This window comes from Electrophorus electricus, chromosome 6 (genome assembly GCF_041902795.1).
Source record: "Electrophorus electricus isolate QZ-2024a chromosome 6, ASM4190279v1, whole genome shotgun sequence".
Lineage (NCBI taxonomy): Eukaryota > Metazoa > Chordata > Actinopteri > Gymnotiformes > Gymnotidae > Electrophorus > Electrophorus electricus.
This window is the reverse complement of record NC_137502.1, coordinates 17,730,397-17,752,846: the sequence shown is the minus strand read 5'-3', so window position 1 is coordinate 17,752,846 and position 22,450 is coordinate 17,730,397. Positions and strand designations below refer to the sequence as shown.

At 39.5% G+C, this 22,450-nt stretch overlaps 1 protein-coding gene across 2 annotated transcripts in view; it reads left to right on the top strand.

Annotated features, from left to right (window-relative positions):
• The window catches only part of LOC113580116 (uncharacterized), a 37,055-nt gene extending 14,854 nt beyond the window's left edge, over window positions 1–22,201 (top strand). For both annotated transcript variants that reach the window (XM_081715887.1, XM_081715886.1), the window contains exons 17-30: window positions 636–769; window positions 2,553–2,600; window positions 2,844–2,953; window positions 4,006–4,174; window positions 4,262–4,366; window positions 5,411–17,200; window positions 17,408–17,565; window positions 18,321–18,375; window positions 18,484–18,630; window positions 18,751–18,903; window positions 19,373–19,470; window positions 19,605–19,739; window positions 19,972–20,086; window positions 20,385–22,201. In XM_081715887.1, the coding sequence (XP_081572013.1) occupies window positions 636–769; window positions 2,553–2,600; window positions 2,844–2,953; window positions 4,006–4,174; window positions 4,262–4,366; window positions 5,411–17,200; window positions 17,408–17,565; window positions 18,321–18,375; window positions 18,484–18,630; window positions 18,751–18,903; window positions 19,373–19,470; window positions 19,605–19,739; window positions 19,972–20,086; window positions 20,385–20,543 (13,376 nt within the window). In that variant the 3' untranslated portion in view covers window positions 20,544–22,201. The remainder of the gene's footprint in view (window positions 1–635; window positions 770–2,552; window positions 2,601–2,843; window positions 2,954–4,005; window positions 4,175–4,261; window positions 4,367–5,410; window positions 17,201–17,407; window positions 17,566–18,320; window positions 18,376–18,483; window positions 18,631–18,750; window positions 18,904–19,372; window positions 19,471–19,604; window positions 19,740–19,971; window positions 20,087–20,384) is intronic.
• Window positions 22,202–22,450: the final 249 nt, after the last annotated feature.

Here is a 22,450-nt window from a genome sequence, read left to right as displayed (position 1 = left end):
TATTCTGTTGACTGCAGCAGCGGTGTTGATTTGTGAGCATCAGTTTGATTCCGTTTATGTAGTTTTTATTAAGCTACATAAGCTTTAAGTTTTCATTAAACTTTATGTAGATGAATTAGCTTAATGAAGATAATCGTTTGTGCTCTCTGTCACAAACAGAAACAAAATGATTTAACATGTAGTAGGATATTAAAGTATCATGGTGCTTTAGTTTTGCAGCTAAGTATTTATTCATATTGATTTTGAAGCTGTACTGTGTGCCTGATTGGCCAATAGCTTTGATGGACAAATTGGAGGACACATTAGTAGAGTGTGAGTGAAAATAATGCAGTAAATACGTCATTATATTGACATGCTTATTTATCACCACCCCTCAAGCACACATGAAAGCTATACTATAGTAGTATAATTGGCTGTATAGCTGACAGCTGGCACTTGTGGACTTCCCTGGGATTTTATGTGCTATATAATCACTACTATGTGTACTTCATCAACTTAAACCACTTCTCGTTTGCACATGGGGATGCATCTTGACGGGTTCGTCTTCCACTTGGTTAAATGTAAATAACTGTGGGACCAATGCTTTAAATTATTTGTTTACTAGAAAGGGTTTGATTCTACGCATGTGTGTTTAGAGGGTCTGAGGTCTGTTGTGGAAGAATTGGAGCTTGAAAGAAATCAGCTACAGGAACAGATCCTTGGGTTGGAGGAGAGATGCCAGGACCTAGAGGATCGACTGCAACTACAGGCCCGCATTGAGGCACTACAGGTAGAGCTGCTTAATTTCACCAACAGTTTTTAATCCTATAAAATACCTATTGAATACAGTCTGCTTCATCCATGTTCACAGAAGATGTTCAGTCTGGATGTTCCTAGAATTTATAGTTACTGATATTGGAGTTTATGTACAATAGTGGATTATTAAAGGCAGTTTTCAATTAGATGTTTAAGTTTAAGTGGAGAGGTGTTTCAAGTGTTAACACTGGCAGAAATATTTTTGACAGTTGCATTGGTATTGATTCAGAAATTCTAAACAATTAATTAGATGTAGTCATAAAATTATATCTGTATTATGAGAAATTAATATTCAAGAAAATGTTTTATTAGTGTTTTACATACACTGCCTGGCCAAAAAAAGGTTACCACCTGGATTTAACTAAGCAAATAGGTAAGAGCCTCCCATTGGATAATTACTGCATGGGTGATTGTTTCAGATGGCAACAAGTTATTTAACCCTAAGTGATGCAGAGAGTAGCTTCTCATTTGTTAAACAACCATGTCGAAAGACACATCCTGTGGTCGTGGAAAAGATGTTAATCTGTTTCAGAAGGGTCAAATTATTGGCATGCATCAAGCAGAGAAAACTTCTAAGGAGATTGCTGAAACTACTAAAATCGGGTAAAGAACTGTCCAACACAAGGTCCAAAATGCAAACATCATCTGCGATGAAGGAACGTGGTCGGAAAAAAATCTTGAATGATCGTGATCAGCGATCACTGAAACGTGTGGTGAAATCAGTTCGTATATAAACAACAGTAGAACTCAGGGATATGTTTAATAGTGAAAGTAAGAGCATTTCCACATGCACAATGCGAAGGGAATGCAAGGGATTGGGACTAAACGGCTGTGTAACCTTAAGAAACCACTTGTCACTGAGGCTAACTGGCAAAAACGGCTTCAATTTGCTAGGGAGCATAAAGATTGGACTCTGGAGCAATGGAAGAAGGTCATGTGGTCTGATGAATCCAGATTTATGCTGTTCCAGAGTGATGGGAGCATCAGGGTAAGAAGAGAGGCGGCTGAAGTGATGCACCCATCATGCCTAGTGCCTACCGTACAAGCCTGTGGTGGCAGTGCTATGATATGAAGTTGCTGCAGTTGGTCAGGTCTAGGTTCAGCAACATTATGTGCCCAAAGAATGAGGTCAGCTGAATATACTTGAATATACTGAACAACCAGGTTATTCCATCAATAGATTTTTTTCTTCCCTGATGGCACATGCATATTCTAAGATGACAATGCCATGATTCATCGGGCTCAAATTGTGAAAGAGTGGTTCAGGGAGCATGAGAGATAATTTTCACACATGGATTGTCCACCACAGAGTCCAGACCTGAACCCCATTGAGAATCTTTGGGATGTGCTGGAGAAGACTTTGCACAGTGGAATTAATGCAACTCTGAACAGAAATAAATGAGACATTGCAGACGTTTGTGGAAACGATTCCACAGCGAATGTCTGCCGTAATCAAAGCTAAAGGCTTTCTAACGAAATATTAGAGTGTGAGATCTTTTTTTTTTTGGCCAGGCAGTAACGTTTAAGTTGACAGACTGAAAAATACATCATTTGTTCTTTGCCTACATTTGAACTTTACACACAGTCAGAATCAGGGTATCAGGGTTTTATTGTTGACAAACTGATACTGTTATATACTTATAAACTTCATCCCCATCTGGATGGTTTCAGTCATTTTTCTATATTTGGATATATAGTCATTTAAATGTGCCTTTTCCACGAAAAATAGGATTTTGTAATGCATCCCTCTAACACAGGTGACGTTTGATGTAGATGAAGAAAGTCGTCCATTTTGGGTTTCTCAGGTGTGTTTGTGTGGAGGTGGGTGGGTGGGTGCTTCAGAGAACAGATTTTTGGGCTTGTTTGGCTTTGTTGAACTCACTGTCTTGCATCTTTTAATGTGTAGATTGACACTTTATAAAACCATTTCACAGGGGGTGTCTCTCTCACTCTCTCTCTCTCACTCACACACACACACACACACACACACACACACACACACACATTCGTATTGTGACCTGAAAGATCCCCATCCTCTGACCTTCCAGAATGAGTCTGAGAGGCTTCAGTCTCAGGTGGCCAGCCTGCGGAGTCAGCAGACCAGAGATGCTGAGAAACATCAGCTCCTTGTCACCAGTTTGAATGAGCAACTGAAAGGGTAAAAAGCACTAATCATTCTTAAAATGTCATAACTGGTTAAACATTTACCTTATGCTTTTATCCAAAGTGACTTACAATTATGACTGAGTACATACATTTGAGCACAACTTGATCAATTGAGGGTTAAGGGCCTTGCTCAGGGGCCCAACAGTGGCAACCCGGCGGGGGGGTTTGAACCAGCGACCTTCCGATTACAAGTCAAATTACCGATGCTTCCTTTAAAGAACTCCTATACACCACCTCATATTCAGCATACATGGATTGAGTATTACTGTCTTTAAAAGTGTTATTCCAACTGGTTATTTGGGGAATATTTTCAATGTAAAAAGTTAAAAATTTATCTTTGAGTAATTGAAATGGGACCTGTTTCTGTATTTGAAATGTAGTCAAATCTTTTGAAAAAGTCCATGTAAAATGCATCTTAGCAGTCAAATTGTATCACTGAAAACAAAAAATTACATGCGCTCCTCAGATTACGATGGGATTGCATTGTGATAAATCCATCACAAGGGATTGTATTGCAAACCAAGGAATATAATTTATGCGCTGCTGTATATCATAACCCAGTCTGCCTTAAACTTCGTTAAAACACTTACATTAATCTACAGTTGGACAAACGCATTAACACAATGCTTTTTTTTATAAAGGTTTTATAAAAAAGTACTGAATATCAATGTGTGAGGCAGCATTATGAACAATTAGTAAGATTCCTGTATATAACATGCATTTATTTTTTATCATAAAGTCAGAATATCTCAAACTGATATATCATAATCCAAGGAGCATATGTATAACTCCAAAATGTAATTGTTTATTTAAAGAAATTACAGTGGAGCATATTGAGATTTCTATAGCCACCTACGTGATTGGGTAAACATGCGTTGCTGAACAAAACCATGCGCTTGCAGAAAAGTCACTAATTTATTTTATAAATTACAACTGGAGTAGGAAGGTGCATGCGACCTTTTCTTTTTTTTTAACCACAGTTTAATTATTTTAAGTACATTTAACTTCTCACTTAAATGACATATAAACCAATTTCTAAATCAGGCTAAGCAACACACAGGAGTGTCTAGAGTCTTCACTCATGGAGAAAGAACACACACTGGCCAAAACTTCAGAGAAGCTCGAGCTCATTGACAATCTAAGAGACTCACTGAGACAAAAAGAGGAGCAACACAAAGAAGTGTCTGAGAAACTGCTCCAGACTGAACACAAAGTAAGCAACATTGTGTTTTGGAAGCTAATCTTAAACTTAACCTTGTTATTGGTAGTTGTGTAATTTGCATTTGTTTTCTATATCTAGCTGACCGAGGTGACCCAAAGGTGCAGTACCTTTGAAAAGCAGTGCACAGAAATGAAAACAGTTGTTGCAGAACTAACACAGAAGCTGGGTGTGCTAAAAGAGAAGGTGAGCTGTTTGTTTTATTAATTAATTATTTAAGATATGCAGCACTTCATGAAACGGTCTTGGAAATCACTCTATCATACTCTCTCAAGTGAATATTGTCCACAAGTAGCAGCTATAAGCAGTCATCATACGATGTAGCTATATAGTGTGGTGAAAACGCTATGTACTTTGTGTATATTATTTATCTGCATTAAAGTATAAAAATAAATGAATAATATCATAGGAAATAGAATGATTTAATGTGTAGATTAAATAAGTGCATTTACATGCACTTAATCCAATAATTGAAGAAAATCAGATTCTGTCAGGAATCCAGTCAGTGCGTTTACATGCAGTTGGGCATTCAGATAATGGGAAAACTAGTCAAACTGTAATCAGATATCTACTTTGCAACCAGTCAATAATCTCGCAGGATGTCATGTAAACTTCAAACTTCCTGTTATGACTTTTTGTAATCACGAACACACTTTACTGGAAAATATAGATTCTTCATTTCCTTGAGTATGTACTACATTTCAGATTTTCCCCAGAAGTGTTTGATAGCCATTTAATTCTGCTAGCCGCTGCTGGTACACCTCTGGTTACATTTGCATGCAAACGAAGTCATACATCAGTATAATGTAGTTAATTAGTAAGATGTATGTTGTGTATATACCTTTTGGTTATTGACAGCAACATACTGACACTGAAATTAACTCCAAGAAAAACATCACAATAGCAGTGAAAAATGGATAAAGCAAGGGCTTATTGTCAATAGACAGTAGTGTGTATAGGGGTCATGCTGCATGTACAATGTGAGCACCCACATGGCATGTCAATAAGCTCGATTGTGACCCTTGGTCATACACAACAGACTTGTCTGATTTCAAGATACAGTGTACAAAATTTCCAAATTCAGAACAATGTATGCCCAGGTTAATGTCGGTGCATAAAATTAATTACTGTGTGCTCTTGTTAAATAAAATCAAATTCTTATTAGTGTGTGGCAGAAATCAGAAGTCAGTTACTGTTGATGGTAATTGTTTGTTTGTTATAATTTTCCAGACACAGAAACAAGAAGCAACAATAGAATCACTGCAGAGCGATTTGGATCAGACAAATGATGAGTTGGACAAGTTAAACACTACACATTTAGAAGAAAGAGCGCAACTTATTCAAGATCTCCAAAGCTGTGAACGAGAGATCGACAGCCTTAAAGATATTATCACAGACAAGGACACGGAAATTTATGCTCTTTCTGGCAATATGGCAGAGTATTCAGAACAAATCCATGAACTTAAACAGGAGATTAAGCATAAACAGGAGGATCTTGTTCGCATCGAGAGCACCCTGGCTAAAGCAGAACAGGAAGTGCAAATCATTCGAGAATCACAGTCTTGTGATCAGCATATGCTTAATACAAAGATAGCAGAGTTAATGGAGCAGCTGAGGGCTACGGAGGGTGACCTAAATGAGGCCAGAAAACAGCTGGAGTCAAAGGTAGCAGAATTTAAAGAATTGGAAAAGCAGTTGAAAAAAGATAAAATGATAATGCAAAATCTCCAGATGGAGCTACAGAAGTTAAATATGAATCAGCGCAATCATCTTTCAGAATGTGAAACTCAGATGTCATTATTAAAGGAGCAAGTGCTTGCTGCTACTCAAAAACTTAAGGAGTCTGAGGATGCTCTCTTACAGCTCAAAGAGACCAGAAGTTCAAATGAGAAGCTCAAAGAACAGATAATAGACAGGGAGCAAACGTATGAAAAAGAAATGAAGTCGCTCAAAGAGGAACGTAACAAGCTACTGGCAAAGGTCACAAAATATGATCGTGAGCTTCAGGCTTTATCCAGTCAGCTCCAGGTACAATCTGACTGCCAAGAACAGGTGAAGGAGAAGCAGAAGACCATATCATCACTGGAACAAAGACTTCAGAATGAACAGGAAAAAGCAGAAAGAGAAATAGAGATGCTAAATTCAAAGCTCAAGGCAAGAGATGATTGTAAGGAAAGTCTAGAAAAGGAACTGGCTGAAAAATCTGAGAGCATTTCAAAGTTAGAAGTCTGTTTAGAATCATTGAAAAGTGAAAACCTAACTCTTCAGAAATCTTTGAAGGAGAATTCTGAGGAGTTTAATATTCAACAGCAGCGGTTGTTTGAAGTTAATGAAAACATAGATGTCTTGCAAAATGAGAACATCAATTTACAGTCACAAGTGAAGACTCTCACTAATGAGAATCATAATGTTAAACAAGAACTTGAGATCAAGCTACAGTCCCTGATACAAATTTCTGAGGAAAAACACTCATTGATGAGTAAAATATCTGGCCTTGAAATTCAGCATTTAGAAAATCACAAAATAATAGAGGAATTAATTAAATATAAGAATGAGCTAAATATTAGAACCACAGAACTTAACATCCTTGAGCAAAACCAAAAGTCCCTCTCTGAAACCCTTCTGGGAAAGACAAGTGAGTGTAGTCATCTCAGTAAGTTGCTAAAAGAGAGTGAAGAAGCATTCAGTTGTTTACAAAACCAAAATGAGGCCTTAAACTCTCAGGTGGACCAATTCAAATGTAGAATATTAGAGAAAGAAAAAACTGTAAGTGAGAACAATGCACAAATAGATGCCCAACAGAACCAAGTTATGCAACTTCAAGAGACTGTGACTCTACTTCAAGAACATGAGGCTACTTTGAAATCAGAACTACTGGAGAAACATACCCTATTGCAGGACCAAATGTCTCAGCTCACTTTTTTACAGGGTGAGCTCACACAGCAAAACGATCTTCTCTCCAACCTTCAGAGCAAGTATGTCTCACTCAGTGGAGAATGTACACAACTTAGTCAGAGCCTTCAAGAAAGAGAAACAGCCCTCCAAGAGAAAACTCAAGAGTGTCAAGTACACATGCGTGAACTGAATAAGAGCAACGAATCTGTTGCTTCCCTCAGCAGTCAGTTGGGGAGTATGAATGAGCTTAATGTGAGGTTGGAGACTGAAAATGCTGACATGAAAAAGTCTCTGGCAGACCTGATGACAAATAAGACTAAACTTACAGATGAAATAACTGGACTTCATAACCATATTCAGGCACTGAGTGGGCAGAACCAGCAGTTACGAGCTATGTATGAAAATAAGGAGAAAGAATTGGTTGAAATAAGGCAGGCAGAGTCTGAAATTGATAAAAAGGTAGCAACAACACTGGAAGATAATCAAAACCTTGCTTCTCAAATCTCTCATCTTTTTGAGCAAAATGGCTATCTTCAAACAGAAAACGCTGACATTGTTAAATCATTGTCAGAACTAACAGCAGAAAGAAGCTCTTTATTTGACAAAATATCTAGGCTTGAGATGCAGCATGCTGAAAGTTGTAATACCATAGAGTGCTTGCTTAAAGACAAAAAAGAGTTGTCTTTGAGGTCAGAAGAGCTTAGCCAAATAATTGAGCAGAACCAAAAGTGTTCTGAAGAAGGTTTACTTAAAAAAAATGCTGAATGTGCTTCTTTCTCAAAACAGCTAAAAGAGAGTGAGGAGGCAGTGAAACATTTAAAAGAACAGGCTGAGACCTCCAATTCTCAGTTTACCAACAGCATTGCTCAGAAAGAGGAGTTCATTGCAGAACAACACATACAGATTGAGAAATATCAGAGCCAGCTTGCTCAGCTGCAAGAAACACTCTCAATACTTCAGGAGCAGACTAGTGCACTTAAGTCAGGACTGATGGAGAAAGACAGTGTCCTACAACAGCAATCAAAGGAATGTATTTCTTTGCAAGGAGAACTTGATAAACAGAGAGAGCTCTGTACAAGCATCCAGACTGACAATGAGACACTGAAAGGAGAATGTTCAACATTGTGTAAGCTTTTGAAAGAAAAAGAAAGTACTCTGGAGCAGAAGTCTCTGGAATGCCACAGTCACACTTTTGAACTTAACAAAAGCAATGAGTCTGTTGTTTCACTTACGAGTGACTTGGGTGCCTTAAATGGAAAAATTGTAAAGCTCAAAATGGATAATGCAGATCTAAAAATCTCTTTGGAGAGTAACTTAGCAGAAAATGCTATACTGAGAGAGGAACTTGCTCTGAAACAAGCTGAGTTAACGAATCTCAAAGATAGTATTCAGGCACTAAATGAGAAAAATGATCAAGCAAAAGCTGAACTCCAAATTTCTGTGACAGAAATATCCAAAACGTTTGAAGAGGTAGCTGCCCTTCATCGTCAGTTGGCCAACAGGGATGTACAAATAACCTCTTTGACACAACAGCTAGCAACTGAGTGCTCCAAAACAGACAGCTTACAGCTTGAGTTGCAACAAAGAGAAGAATCTATCAGGCAACAGGAGACATTCTTGAATCAGTTACATGTCAAATCTACCGAGAGTGAAGATCAGATCAGCAAGAAAATGGAAGCCATTGCCAAACTAAAGAAAGAGGCTCAGAACTTACAAAGAATAATGCAGAAGAAGGATGTTGTGTTGCTTAAGAAAGATCAAGAGATCACTCTGCTCAGTGAAAAAAACGTGGCGGAACTGGAGGCATCTAAAGCTCGAATGAACTCTGACATGGATGTGATTTGTAAATTACAGGGGGAATTGCAGGTATTACTCGAAAAGAATGATTGTCTGATGGGTTTGGTGGCTAAAAAGGATTCTCTGTTTAAGGAGGAAGTGGATAAGTATCTAAGCATAAAGACTAGTGCAGCCAAACTTGAAGAGACAGTTTTACAACTGAATTCTGAAGTCCAGAAGTTAACCTCAGAGACTGAACAGCTCAGGACAACAGTAACTGAAAAAGAGCAGGGGATTCTTGATATTAGAACTGTATCCTCAGAAGAGATTAACAGCTTAAATGAAACACTGAAAGCCAAAGATTTAGAGTGTGAAGCACTGAGACAACAATTGTCAGACCTCAACAAATCAGTTTTGGCTTTGAATGCTAACCTTAGTGCCCAGTCTGCAGAAATAACTAGACTAAAAGCAGCTCTGGAAGGAAGTGGGTGTATTGTGGTGGGCCAAAATAAAGCTCTTCAGGATCTTCAGAGAAAGGCTGATGAGGCTGCCTTGATCAAAAATCAGTTCATGGAAAGTACAGAGCTAGTGTCCCAGCTGCAAGGCCAGATTCAGGAGCTCAAAGAGGGGTCTACTGGGCTTTCCAGAGCAATAGAAGAGAAGCAAAGTGCCTTAACCAATCTTCAGGATAAATTTGCCTCCCAAGTAGAAGAACTACAGAAGGCAAAGAATCTGCTTTCAACAAAAAAAGAAGAAATAATGAACCTCAACCAGGCTATCACTGAGCGTGATGGAAAAATTCACATTGCAGAGAATAGTATCATGACTCTTAAGCAAGAGTCATTGTTGTTGCAGAATGAAATTCAGCAGTTGCAAGTACTGAATGCTAATGTCTCCATTCAAAAGGATGAGGCATTAGCTGCTCAAAAAATGAATGCTGACTCTTTAACTATTGAGATTGAAAGATTAAAATCACAGCACCTTCAAGTTGCAGCCCAGGTTGATTCTCTAACTGAGAACCTTGAGCAAAGGGAATTGGCTCTACGTGCTATTGATACTCAGTATACTGCTCAGGTAAAACATACAGAACATGTAGTGTCTGAGATGCAGCAACTAGATGAATTGTGCAAGAAGCTTCAAGAGGAGTTAGATAAAGTGAGCAGTGAAAGCTCACTAAAGGAAGAGGAGGTCAACAGACTGGTTCTGGAAAAAGAGGAGCTGAGTAAGAGTTATAGCTACCAGATTCAGAGGATGCAAGAACAACTTCAAAGTCAGCTGCAGTCCAGTAACATGAATGAAGTGATGGAGAAAACAAAGGCAGAGATGGAGCAACTCCAGGCTCAGGTTAGTGCCAAAGATGATGTAATCATGGGACTGAAATCTAAATTTCAGAGAATTGAACAAACTCTTCAGGAGTCTGAAAAGGGGTGGCTGTCAGTTCTTGATAGGGAAACTCAGGCTAAGAATGTCCTTGCTGGACAGATCCAAAAAATTGAGAATGAATTGATGTCAAAAGATAGTAAAGTGCATGCTCTGAAACAGGACCTAGATTACTTAAATGAAAAGTTGGCACAAGCAACGTTGGCCATTAAACAAGGCTCAGAGAAGCTGAAGGAGAAAGAATTGGATGCTTTAGCAAGTAAAACCAAATTGGAGGAGATTTTATCCACAGTTCAGGTTAAAGAACATGAGAATTTTGAATTGAGACAAGCCTTACATGATATGAAAACAGAGTTTAAGAAATTGAAAGGTAGTCAGGAGTCCTTGTCAGATAAAGTATTGGCTTTTGAGGAAGAGAAGGTCTCTCTGCTAACCACAATTAAACAGTTGCAAGAAAATAGTCAGTCATCAGCATGTTTCCTTAGACAGCAATTAGATGAGCTAAGTAGAGAGCTAGAACAAAAGAAAGCTGAGTGCCTACAAAATCAACAGAGGAGTAAGGATGACTGTAAAAAAACTATTTTATTGTCTGAAAGTGTAAACAGTCTTCAAGAAAAACTCAGGGTAGAAACTGAGAAACTCAGAGAGACTAATGTGAAACATGATGCACTTCTTTCTGAAATTCAAATGAGAAATGAGCAGATAAGTTGTATGAGCATTCAGATCAGTCAGCAAAAAGAACTGTTAACTGGACTCAGCCAACAGTTGAAAGAGGGGAATGCCTCAATAACTCAGACAGTTGCATCTGCTGCTAATGAAAGGATGAGACATGAGGAACAAAAAAACAGTCTTGTTTTACAGCTGGAGGAGGCCAAAACAAGTCTGTCTGTCTCTCAAAGTGAAATGAAAAATATGGAGAAGGAAAACAAGGCATTGGTCCAAGATCGTGATTATCTTAATTCTGAAATCAGTAAATTAGCTAAAGAAAAAGAGGCCATTAAGAAAAAGCTTCATGCTGCACTCATTGCCAGAAAAGAATTGTTAAAGAAAATAGAGGAACATGAGAATCAAAATGCACAGCATGTTAAGAATGGCATAGAAATTTCAGCCATGCAGGAGAAACTGGAAGAATTAATGACTCAAAGAACCTCTGTGATAAAAGAGCATGATGCAACTGTTTCTGACCTTAATCAGCAACTTAAACAGAAAGACAGTAAAATTAATGAGTTAGTTCTGCTCATGTCAGAAAAAGAGAAAAACATTGTACAAATGGAGGAAGGTGCTTGTTACTTAAAAGACAGACTAAATGAACGGGAGACATATTTGTCTTCCACACTTCAGAAACTAGATGAACAGAGGCACTTAATTGACCAGCTTCAACTTATTATTAAAGAAAAAAATGCTGCATTTGACCAGGAGAAGCAGGAAATGATGGTGAAATTGGAGCAACTTAAAAACGATGTCATTATGACAGATGAAAATATAAGAATTGAAACATCAAGTCGTATTAGAGAACTAGAAAATGAGTTTGCCAAGTTAAAGCAAGAGAAAACAATGCTTCAGAAGAAAGCTCATGCAGCATTGTTAGCCCGCAAAGAAAGTATAAAAAAATCCCAGGAGGCTGAGAAAAAATATACTGAAGAGCTTTGTGAAATCAAGGAAAATTACAAAGCTCTTCAGGAGCAGCACAATCAGCAAACACGTGAGCTCCATACTGCCCAGTTAAGTTATGATTGCAAGGTTCAAGAGCTAGAAAGTGCCCTACAGAGCTCAACAACTCTAAAAGAAGAGATAGAGACCCTAAAGAGAAATAATGAGGAAAAACAGAGAACTCTGCAAGATTTAAGAATGTCCTTAACTGAACAAGAAACAAAAGCATTAATTGTTGAGGAGTTGGAGCATCTTAAATATAACTTTGAAAAAACAACCTCTGAATTGACCCGAAAAGATGAATTATTAGTTGAGGTAGAAGCCCGAGCCAAAGAATTTGCTGATCAGATTGTGGCCATACAATGTGAACTTGACTCTGCTGTTAGTGAGATCAGTGAGAAGAATGAAGAAATTGCAAGGCAGAAGGTGTATATACAGTTGGCTGAGCAACAGCTTGAACAGCTACAAAAAGACATGATGCACCTACAGTCTGAGCATCAAAATCAGATGGATATACTTCGTTCATCTGTCAGAGAGCTTAAATCTAGTTTGATGGCGGGAGAAAATGAGGAGTACAAGATGAGTGATATTCAAAATGAAATTGAAAGACTTGTAGAAGAAAGAAACCGTGTAAAAACTGAGCTGGAGTCTGCATTAGCAGAGGTCGCTCAGAAGTCAGACAAATTACTTGCTTTGCAGAACGAGTTAACTGTAACTCAACAACAGGTTTCTCAGGAACATTCCCAATGGCAAGACACAAGATCTGAAATTGATCAGTTGAAAGTGCAAGTGGAAGTACTACAGAAAGAAAAAGAAAGTTGCATATTGCAGTTTGAAAGGTCCAAACATAATGTTACGCTTCTTGAGTCAATGATAAAGCAGCTTGAATCACAAAATGAAGAGTTGCTTTTAAAGGTTGAATTAACAAATAAGACAGTCTCAGATCATGAGCCATCTATACAGTATCGTGAGTCAGTGAGTCTGTCTTCTCAGTTAACCTGTGAGCAAAAAGAGAGTAATAGTCTGTTACAGTTTCAGATTCTGCTCACAGAGAAGGAAGAGCTAATATCTGCCCTAGAACAACAACTACAAAGGCAGATGCATCTCCATGAGGTTGAAATGGAAAAAATGAGAATTGAAGTTAGTGAGGTTCAACAAAAACCACCAGTTAGGGATGTTGGGGAAAATAAATCTGTAGATCAGCTGACAAAGAAACTTCAAGCAGCCTTAATTTCTCGTAAAGAGCTAATGAAGGAGAATTGGGCCATCAAAGAACAAATGCAGAAAGTATCATCACAGAATGAACAGATACAGACTGAGATGTTAACACTTCAAAGCATAGTTTCTGAATTGAAAAGAAGGAGAAACGATCTGGAAAGTAGCATATCTACCTTAAGTGTTGAGAAGCAGAATCTTGCTGCAGATGTGGATCGAATTTTGAGTGATAATCACAACCTGTCAGCAGCCTGTGAAAGCCTTAAACTCACTATAGAGAACATCACCCAACAGAAGCAAGCATTTTCATGCCAGCTGGAGTCCCTGAAAGACTCACAGACAGAGGAGCTATCTGAATGGAAATCCAAGCATGCAGATTTGAAACAGGAGTATGAATCTCTTTTGCAAGCATATGAGAATGTAAGCACAGAAATGGATAAAATGAGGCAACTTCTTGAAGGGGCAAAGAGTGAAAGACAGCAATCTCTTTTAAAGGCTCACAAATATGAATCAGAAAAGGACAACCTTGGAAAGCAAGTTGCTGAACTAGAGAAAGAAAATGACAAAGTTAAAGAAAAAATGAGAAAGTTTGCCAAGTTAAAGCAACAAAAGATCGAGGAGCTTGAGCAGGAAAATGCAAAGATTAGAAAGGACTTGATCTCATTTGATGACCAACAGAAACGCACTGTTGATGAATTAACAGTGAGAAATAAGCAATTGGAGAGTGAAATGAGGTCCCTGCAAGAATCATCAGAGGAGCTCCGAGGGAAAATGTGTGACCTTCAGCAGGATAACCAGAACTTGGCACAGGAACTGAAAGAAACCAGCTTCTCCCTTGAGAAGTGGCACAAGGAGTCAAAAGCTACTGAAAATAATCTGCAGCTCAAATTAAATGAAGCCCTTAATTTGAATAACACCTTCACATCCCAAATTGAGGCTCAAAAAGAAGATTTAGCTACACAGATTGAATTGGTTGAGTTAATACAAAGGGAGAAGTTGAATCTTTCTGAGAAATTGAAACAAGCACAAAATGACCATGAAGTTGAACTAATTGAGAGGAACAAAACCATAGTGGAACTTCAACATATGATTGAAGGAAACAGTCAAGAAACCCTAAGTCTGAATGAAAAGGTTAAGATTTTGGAAGATGACAAATGTCTGTTGCAGGAAGAACTTGAAAATGTTCAAGAAACATCTGATAAGGTGAAAAATGAAAATGAATATTTAGAGACTGTTCTACTCAAAAATTCCGAAAAAATTGATGAGATGACTGAGGCTATAAATATCTTGCAAACACAAAATATGCAGCTTTCAACCCAGCTACTAGAAGTCAAGGAAGAGAAGGCAAAGGTTTGCCAAGAAAAGGAGGACCAGCACCTAAACCTTGTTAAAGAATTTGAGGTCAAACTAAAAGCACTACAAAGAGGCACAGAGGGTTCAAAAAATATGAAGAAGGAACTTCAAGAGCTGCTGAAAGAGAAGCATCAAGAGATCAATCATTTACAACATGACTGTATAAAATACCAGGAGCTAATTCTGAATCTTGAAAGATCCTTAAAGCACTCTCGGGCAGAGCAGGAAAGAATGGAGAAAGAGCACAGAGTAATGACTGAAAAGCTCAATAATTTGCAGATAGAGAACAAGAGTCTTGAACATGAATTAAAGTCACACAAAAATGCCCTTAATGAAGCCACAAAGGAATTGGCCAAAATAACTTCTGAAAAAGATGGACTTCAGCAGGAACTGACCAAAAGACAACAACAGTCTGAAATGGAGTCAGTGGAGAAGGAGAAAATGATGGGAAAACTGGCTGAAGAACAACAAGCAGTTCTCATAGAACAGAGAAACGAGTTGCAGAAACAGCTCAATGCTTTACAAGAGAGGAATGACAAGGAAGCCGAAGTTATTGTATCATTACAAAAAAAGTTAGAATCCAGAGAGTTGCAGATTAAAACTCTGCAGAGAGAAGCAGAGACTAATTCAGCCAAACTAGCTGTGTTCAGTGTAGATCCAATCAATAGTGATGCTGCAAAGCAGTGGGACAGCGTGTTCCAAAAAGTTTTACATGACAAGGATAGCCAGCTTCTTGAACAAGGCTTTGTTATTACTCGGCTTTTGGAGGACATCAGGGGAAAAGTCAGAGCACTAAATGATCTGCAGATTGCCAGAAAGAAATTAGAGAGGACATTGAGTGAGTATTCAGTAGCAGCTGCAGCACATCAGAGGCAGCTCTTTATTATGGGTACAAGCAATACTGAACTCGAACAAAAAGTTGAAATACTTAACAAACAGTTATTAGAACAGAATGCGTTCATTGAGAAGTTAGAGATTGAGAAAAGCACACATGTCAAACAACTTAATGAGCAAATATGTTCAGTCTCCCAACTACAATCCAGCCTTGAGCATTCAGAAAAGGTGTTGGCAGACACAGAGTCTCAGCTCCTCACAGCCAATTCTCAGTTTAGTAAGATAATGGTTGATTTTGAAAGACAAGAAGCCATTTCGTTGCACTTGAAATCTCTCCTTCAGAACAAAGATACAGAGATATCCTCTCTGTTATCTTCAAAAGATGGGCAGATGTCTGACTACCTAGGGCATCTTCAGGCTAATCATCGTGCTCAGGTGGCAGGGTATGAGGACAGGTTAACTGTCCTCTATGCCAAGCAAGAGAGCACAGAGAAAGAATTGAGTACATTGGAAAGCAAAGTAAGAAGTCTTCAGGCCAGATTAGACAGATCTGCTCAGGAAAAAGGGCAGATGGCAACAAATATAAACACTTTACAGAACTCACTTGTGTCTTTGCAAGCTGAGAAGGAACATTTGGTATCAGAGGTAAAACAAAGCAGGACAAGTGGCAGAGAAAAGATAGCTGAGGGCAGCTTGAGTGTAACCAAGAACATAAAACAAGAGATCAAGACTCTGCTCCATCAGATGGATGATCTCAATTCAGAGAACGCCATGCTCAAAGCACAGCTCATTAGATACAGGGAGGATTTAAATCAGGTGTTATCTCTTAAAGACAACCAGCTGAAGGATCTTCTCAAAAAGCAACAGGATTCAATTAAAAACCTTGAAAACCAAAAACAAACCGTTGAAATGCAGCATCGTGATACCCTACTAGAAGTGGAGAAGGAAGGGGAGGAAATCAAAGCCTTAAAAGTTCAGAATTTTAAACTACAGTCTCAGGTACAAGAACTTGAAGACAGTATATTGGCCTTGCATAAAGAGAGGCTGGATACAAATGAGAGCAAAGTGATTACTGATTTGCAACAGGCTGTGGCAGCCAAAGCTGCTGAATGTAATGAACTTCAGCAAAAATTGTTTGCTCAAAAAGTAGCTACTGATGACTTGAATAAGAGTATGAAGGAAACGATGAAGGAGTCAGAGAGGAAATTAGCAGAGGCTGAAGAGAAGTACATTAAAGAACTGAAAGTTGTTGAACGTGAAGTTGACCTGATGAGAAACGAGAGAGAGACTGCAGAACAGAGAGTTGCGGATTTGGCCACGGACTTGATGCAGACAGAGCAGCAATTGTCTGAGGCTACAATTCACAACAAAACTCTGAAGTCGCAAAATGTATCACTTGGCAAAGCAATGGCAGCACTCCAAAATGACCGGGATCAGCTCATTGATGATTTTAAGATTTTACGCAGCAGGTACGATGAAGAACTCAGGGAAACTACAGCATCCATGAATACATTTGAGAGACAGCTAAATGATGCCACCTCAGAGATGTCTGCTCTTACCACAGAGAGGAATGTATTGGTCCAAAAGCTTTTGGCATTGGAAAGCACTGACCCTCACTCCCAGTTGTTGGGGCTGGTGAATGACCTTTCAAGAGCCATATCTGAAAAAGAAGCAGAACTTAAACATGTCTCATTGGAGAACAGCTCCTTTAGCAGGCAGGTTACTGCCTTCTCCAAAGCCATGGCCAGTCTGCAGACTGACCGAGACAGGCTGTCGGAGGAACTCAGAAAGGTCAAGAGGGAACTTGAGTACAGACAGCAGCAATCGAGTGCCGGCACACTTACTTCTATCAAAGCAGAAGAGTCGAGTAGCCTTAGCGTCAGTGTTGATGCCCTTCAGACTGAGAGGGATGGCCTGGTGAGTTTTAGGCTGTGGCTCTGAATAGATTCAGTAATGTTTGTGGCATGTGGGCTTCTGCTCATGGCATGTGGTATTTGGTTGGTGTGCTTTCACATTGCTTGGCTTTGACATGCTCAAGCATGGAATTCTGTGCTTTTAAACTTTATAATGAAAATTCTGCTTTCTGCCATATTAAGTGCCTCTGCTCTTTTTTCCACTTTCCAGTTTAAGGATGTTGTAACCTTGAGGTCTCAGAACACAGAGCTTGTGGGCTTGAAGCAGGAATATGATGACCAGCAGAGGGAGCTCCAGCAGGCACAGGTTTACAAGCTACAGTGTGAGAGAGAGTTTGGTGGATGTAAGTCAGAACTGGCAGAGCTGAGGTAAGTCTTGTTTGGTTGAACTGATGAGATATAACCAGTTGTCAGCACTCGCCAGTATATGTTTAATGTTTAGGGGCACCAAGTATATGTTTATGCTCCTCTCAACACCTCTCAGCGGAGTAAAAAAAAAAAAAAAGTCATATGTCATCACAAGATGTAGTGCTTTTAGAAAGTGGCCATATGTTATGCTTCCCTGTCTAATGCAGGGAAGGGTCCATATGGGTATTGTGTTTCTGGGAGTGACACAGGTCCTCTTGAATAGCTAAGCAAATCTGACAGTTTCTGGTGACAGATGTGGCATGACGGATATGTCCGCAGTGACCCTCACTGACAAGCTTACCCTCTTATCTACTCTTCCCTCCCTTCTGCTGCCTACTCCATATAGTTGTGGTTCTAGTGGTTAGCCACACATGGTATGAATCAGAATACTTTAATAGTGCAACTTGTGGGGTTCCCAAAACCTCTGTTTGGTTAACCTCACTAGAAATATGACTAAGAGAGTTTCCTTCCTCAGAGCCTGGTCATACTAAGACTGTGTTTAGGTAGGGCTTGAGGACTGGATTGCACTGACAGAGAAGAAGCTTTTAGGCAGGGCTTTGGCATGTTATCTGGGAAATTCTAAGCCATATGCTTGTCTTGGTGCACAGTCCAGATGCACTGCTGGAACATGCTAGTACCAGGAAACCTTGTATGTATCATTTCATGGAAATAGTGAGTGTGTTAGATGTCATAGTGAATCTGCACCTCCACTTCAGGTCTGAGAAAAGCCGACTGCAGACTGAATGTTATGACCTCAAACAGGCCAGCAAGGTAGGATAGCACGGAATACATGGACACTCAAGTCACTTTCTCTGCATGCACAAAACTGCAAGGCTTGGATGTTTTTAGATTATGTTTATTAGGTGTGTGTGTCTCCAGGAATCAGTAGCTCTTGTAGGTAAAGATGTATCTTCAGAGCAGCTGGTGCAGATGCAGGCAGAGAGAGCTCAACTGCAAACTCATGTACAGCGCTGCCTAGTGGAGCTCCAGCAGCGAGATCTGAGCTTCCAGCAGCTCAACAACAAGGTATGCCCTTACTCTGCAGCAACAGATATTACTGCTTTAGTATTGTTAAAACCAGGTTCTTGAAAACTGTTAAATGTTTACAAAATGTTTTATTTTCTGTGTTTCGTTTGTGTGTTGCAGCTGCAGCAGGCAGTAGAAGAGAAGGCTGCAGTGTCTGCCCAGTTGAGAGCAGTGTCTCAGACACTCCGAGACACACAGCTGAGTCTCAATGACCTGCAGAACCGCTGCTATTGGCTGGAGAACCAGCATCAGACCAACCATGCTCCTACTCTGGTAAACTCACTGGCTTTTGTTGTTAGACAATGGCTTTTTAAAATTGTTTTAAGGTAAAGCTTTGTAGCTCCCAAGTGGTGAAATCAGGTATGAAGGTTGCGTCCAATCACTGGTCCCAGAGTTTGATTGACAACTAGGCTGCAGGGTAGCAAAGATGACTTAAGTTTTCTCTCCTTGTGGATATAGTGATGCTAGCCAGTCACAATTGTGTGTCGTTTAAGTGCATAGAAGTAAGAAGTTAAAGCTCTCCTGCAAGGATATTCATTTTGTGATTTGCAGACATCAGCTCTTAAAGATGCAGCAATTGGAAGGAGATTAAGATTGGGGAGAAAAATGGGTTAAATAAAAATGGTTTATAAATGCTTTCATGTGTATATGCAGATATAAAAGGTACATTAATTGACTCTTGCAGTGTTTGGATTTAGGAGGAATATGATTGCTTTTTTTGATTTGTGCTTTGTGATTGCAGGACTCTGTACGTATGGAGGTCGCACCTGGAGCTCCTCAGGAAAAGAGCAGTGCTGTGGGAGATCTGGATGGCCTGGACATCAGAGAGCTCAGGAGCAGGTGGGTGTTTGACATTCAAACATCACTGTTAATGCAGAATAAATATGTACATTTTCATTGCAGTATGTCCAAAAACCTGAATTCTTCTATTTATATATGAATGTATGTGTTTGTTTTATGTTTCTTGGATGAAGACTGACAGATGCAGAGCTCCAGCTTGACGCTGCCCAACAGAATGTATCTCAGCTCAATGATAGGCTGGAAGACGAGAGGGCTAGGAGAGAAGCGGTTGAAGAAGCGCTGGGATTGGCTAAGGAAAGGACTAAGAGGTGCACGGCAGTCTGCATTACTAGAAGGCCATAGCACTGTGGGATTTGGTGTTCTTTCTGTTTTAACACACATTATGTAGCTTTGAATAAGCTCAGTCAGGGGTTTTTCTTAGCAGTTAAACTTGGAATTGGCTAAGCTTATGTAAAGTTATTTTGTCAGTTGTCTTTAATTTACTGTGGTGCCTGTCTCTGCATCTCTCTCTCTCTCACTCTCTCGCTCTCTCCCTCTTAGCATGGTAGCCAGTCCCTCCCGGTCTTCTGAAAGAGATTTTAGTATCCAACTGGAGACTGATGATGAGTGGGAAGCTCTGATTTTAGATCCCAACCAGCATGTTCTCATGCGCAAGGTAGGCATGGGCTTACCCACAGCCTCAGCACACACACTGACCCAGCATTCATCCTACAGTTGATGCTTCATCCCCACTCAAAACTTCAGCCCTCATAAATACCTAGCTCTAGTTAGATAGCTTGCATAGTGTTAGGCCTGAAGTTGTGCTGTCTGCTAGAGCTACACCAACAACTAGAAACACTCAGATAATCCACACTTTATAACACTCAGTTTATAATCATGGAAGAGTCATTTATCACCCTTTGACCTGTTGCGAGCCTTTTCTTCAGTGTTGTTGCTCTGTGTCTATCCTCCAGATGAAGACAGGAGTTCACTCATGCAGGCGCTGGTTAAGAGGCCGGAGTATATACTGCTCCAAGTTGCTGACGTCCAGGGCCAAGTCCCGCTACCTGTTCCTGACATATCTGCTTGCTCTACACATACTAGTCTTCATGTGCTTGAGTGGCACTCTCTAGAGGACTAATGACAACCAGCAGTCACTCACAACCACAAAGACTACAGTGTGAGGTCTGTTCCATAGCAGAATGGTCAGTGGCCCATCAAAGCATGAGCTCTTAAATTTCTCTTGTGTAGCAACTGCACTGGACGTGGTGCAACTTAATTAATAGTGATGGTTACTGAATTCTGGATGGATGTTCCAACTGCATATAGCAGGTTACATGTGGTGGAAGACCACACACAGGAGTCTTCAACAACAATAAAAAACACCCAGGAGTACAGTGTAATACCCTGTTATGACAGCCTCCCTCTTACCCTGTAATTTGGCGTCCATTTTACTGTGACTGTCATTGGTTAAATGTGTCCATAAGAGATTTGCACAATGCACACCCAGTCTGTGTCTTACTCTGGGTTTGTTTGTGCTGCTTCTTCTCTTCAACCCTTTACCAATCTCAGAGACAGTGAAAACAAACATGTGCACGCACACAGACACGAACACGTTTAGGTATCCTGTGAATTTTACATGTAACATGAAGCTAGGAGTCTGTATCATTTTTGCTGCTTATGAGGTTATGCACTGAACTCTCTATTTATAGATTCAATTTCCAAATAATTCAGGAGGGCTTTCTTTCACCCTTACCATAGGGTGAAGAGTGTGTGTGAGTGTGCATGTGTGTATGACCAAGAGGGACTGATGAAGATGGTTGGTTTTACTACAGATAAACAAGAGAGAATTATACCTTAGAAGTGAGATATTTAAATAAATTAATATTTATTGCACTAGATGTATGAATTCTGAAATATATTTTGATTTTGTGCCTGATACCTTTGCATTTCTATTGTAGTTACTTCAATACTGTGTAATTTCCCTATACTGAACGGTACTGCAGCTTTAGCGTAGCCCTTTCTGAACCTTTGCATCTCCAAACCCTACAAAAGGAAGAATGCTGTGCACCATGCTTAGCTGGTACCTTTCCCAAGAGTAACTACTGTTTAACTACATGGGTATTAGGGCACATTGTGTAGGAGTATGTTTCTGATGTAAGCTTAAGAAGGGTGTATGCACGATGCACGAGTGGCAGTCTTCCCTGCTCCTGCTCCTGGACCCCTGCATTGCACATGTTCCTGTTTTCTTTGCTCTAACACACCTGACTCAACTGTTCAGGCAAACACAAGTTCTTAATGACTTTGTAATGACCAAGTGCAGTGCAGGCTCGCTCCAGGACCAAGGCTGAGAATGCACTGCTCCATGGTGTAATGCTTTGTTGCTGTGTACATATTCTTAATATGTAATGTTCGGTTCATAGCTGTTGTATCTACTATGATCTTCTCTGATTGTTTACATGCTGAATTACTGTATAATGCTGTTGCACACAGTGGACCTGCTCCCTGGAATCTATGTTCCTCATCTGTAAATATATTCTGATAAAGAGATTAATGGAACTTTATGGACATAAAAGCTGAGTGAATTCACATTGTCCTATTTTATACATAGGGTCTATTTTTGAGGACAATCCCTAGACTTGGATGATGTCTTCTTGAAGACAAACTGCATCTGTCCTTAGTCAGTAGGCTGAAAAGTGTGTGCAATACCTTGGAGTTATGCGGTTTTTGAATGTGTGGTTGTTTTGTCAAAGCGAAAAAATAATTTTAATAAAATTGTTTGAAAACGTGATCTTCCAGCACTACCTTAAAGCAGTCTTTTTTTCCCCTATGGTGCTCCCTACGTTCTATAGCGCATACCTTTTTTTATATGTTTTGTTTGTTTGTTTGTTTTGTATAATGAAATACATTTAAACATTTTAAAAATCAATTTCATTAGGGCTAATGGAGGAAGTTACACATTCTACCCCTCTCTGCTGGAGTGAGAATGTACTCACTGTGTCTGCTCTTCTCATCCACTCCCATGTTTAAATGTTAATGG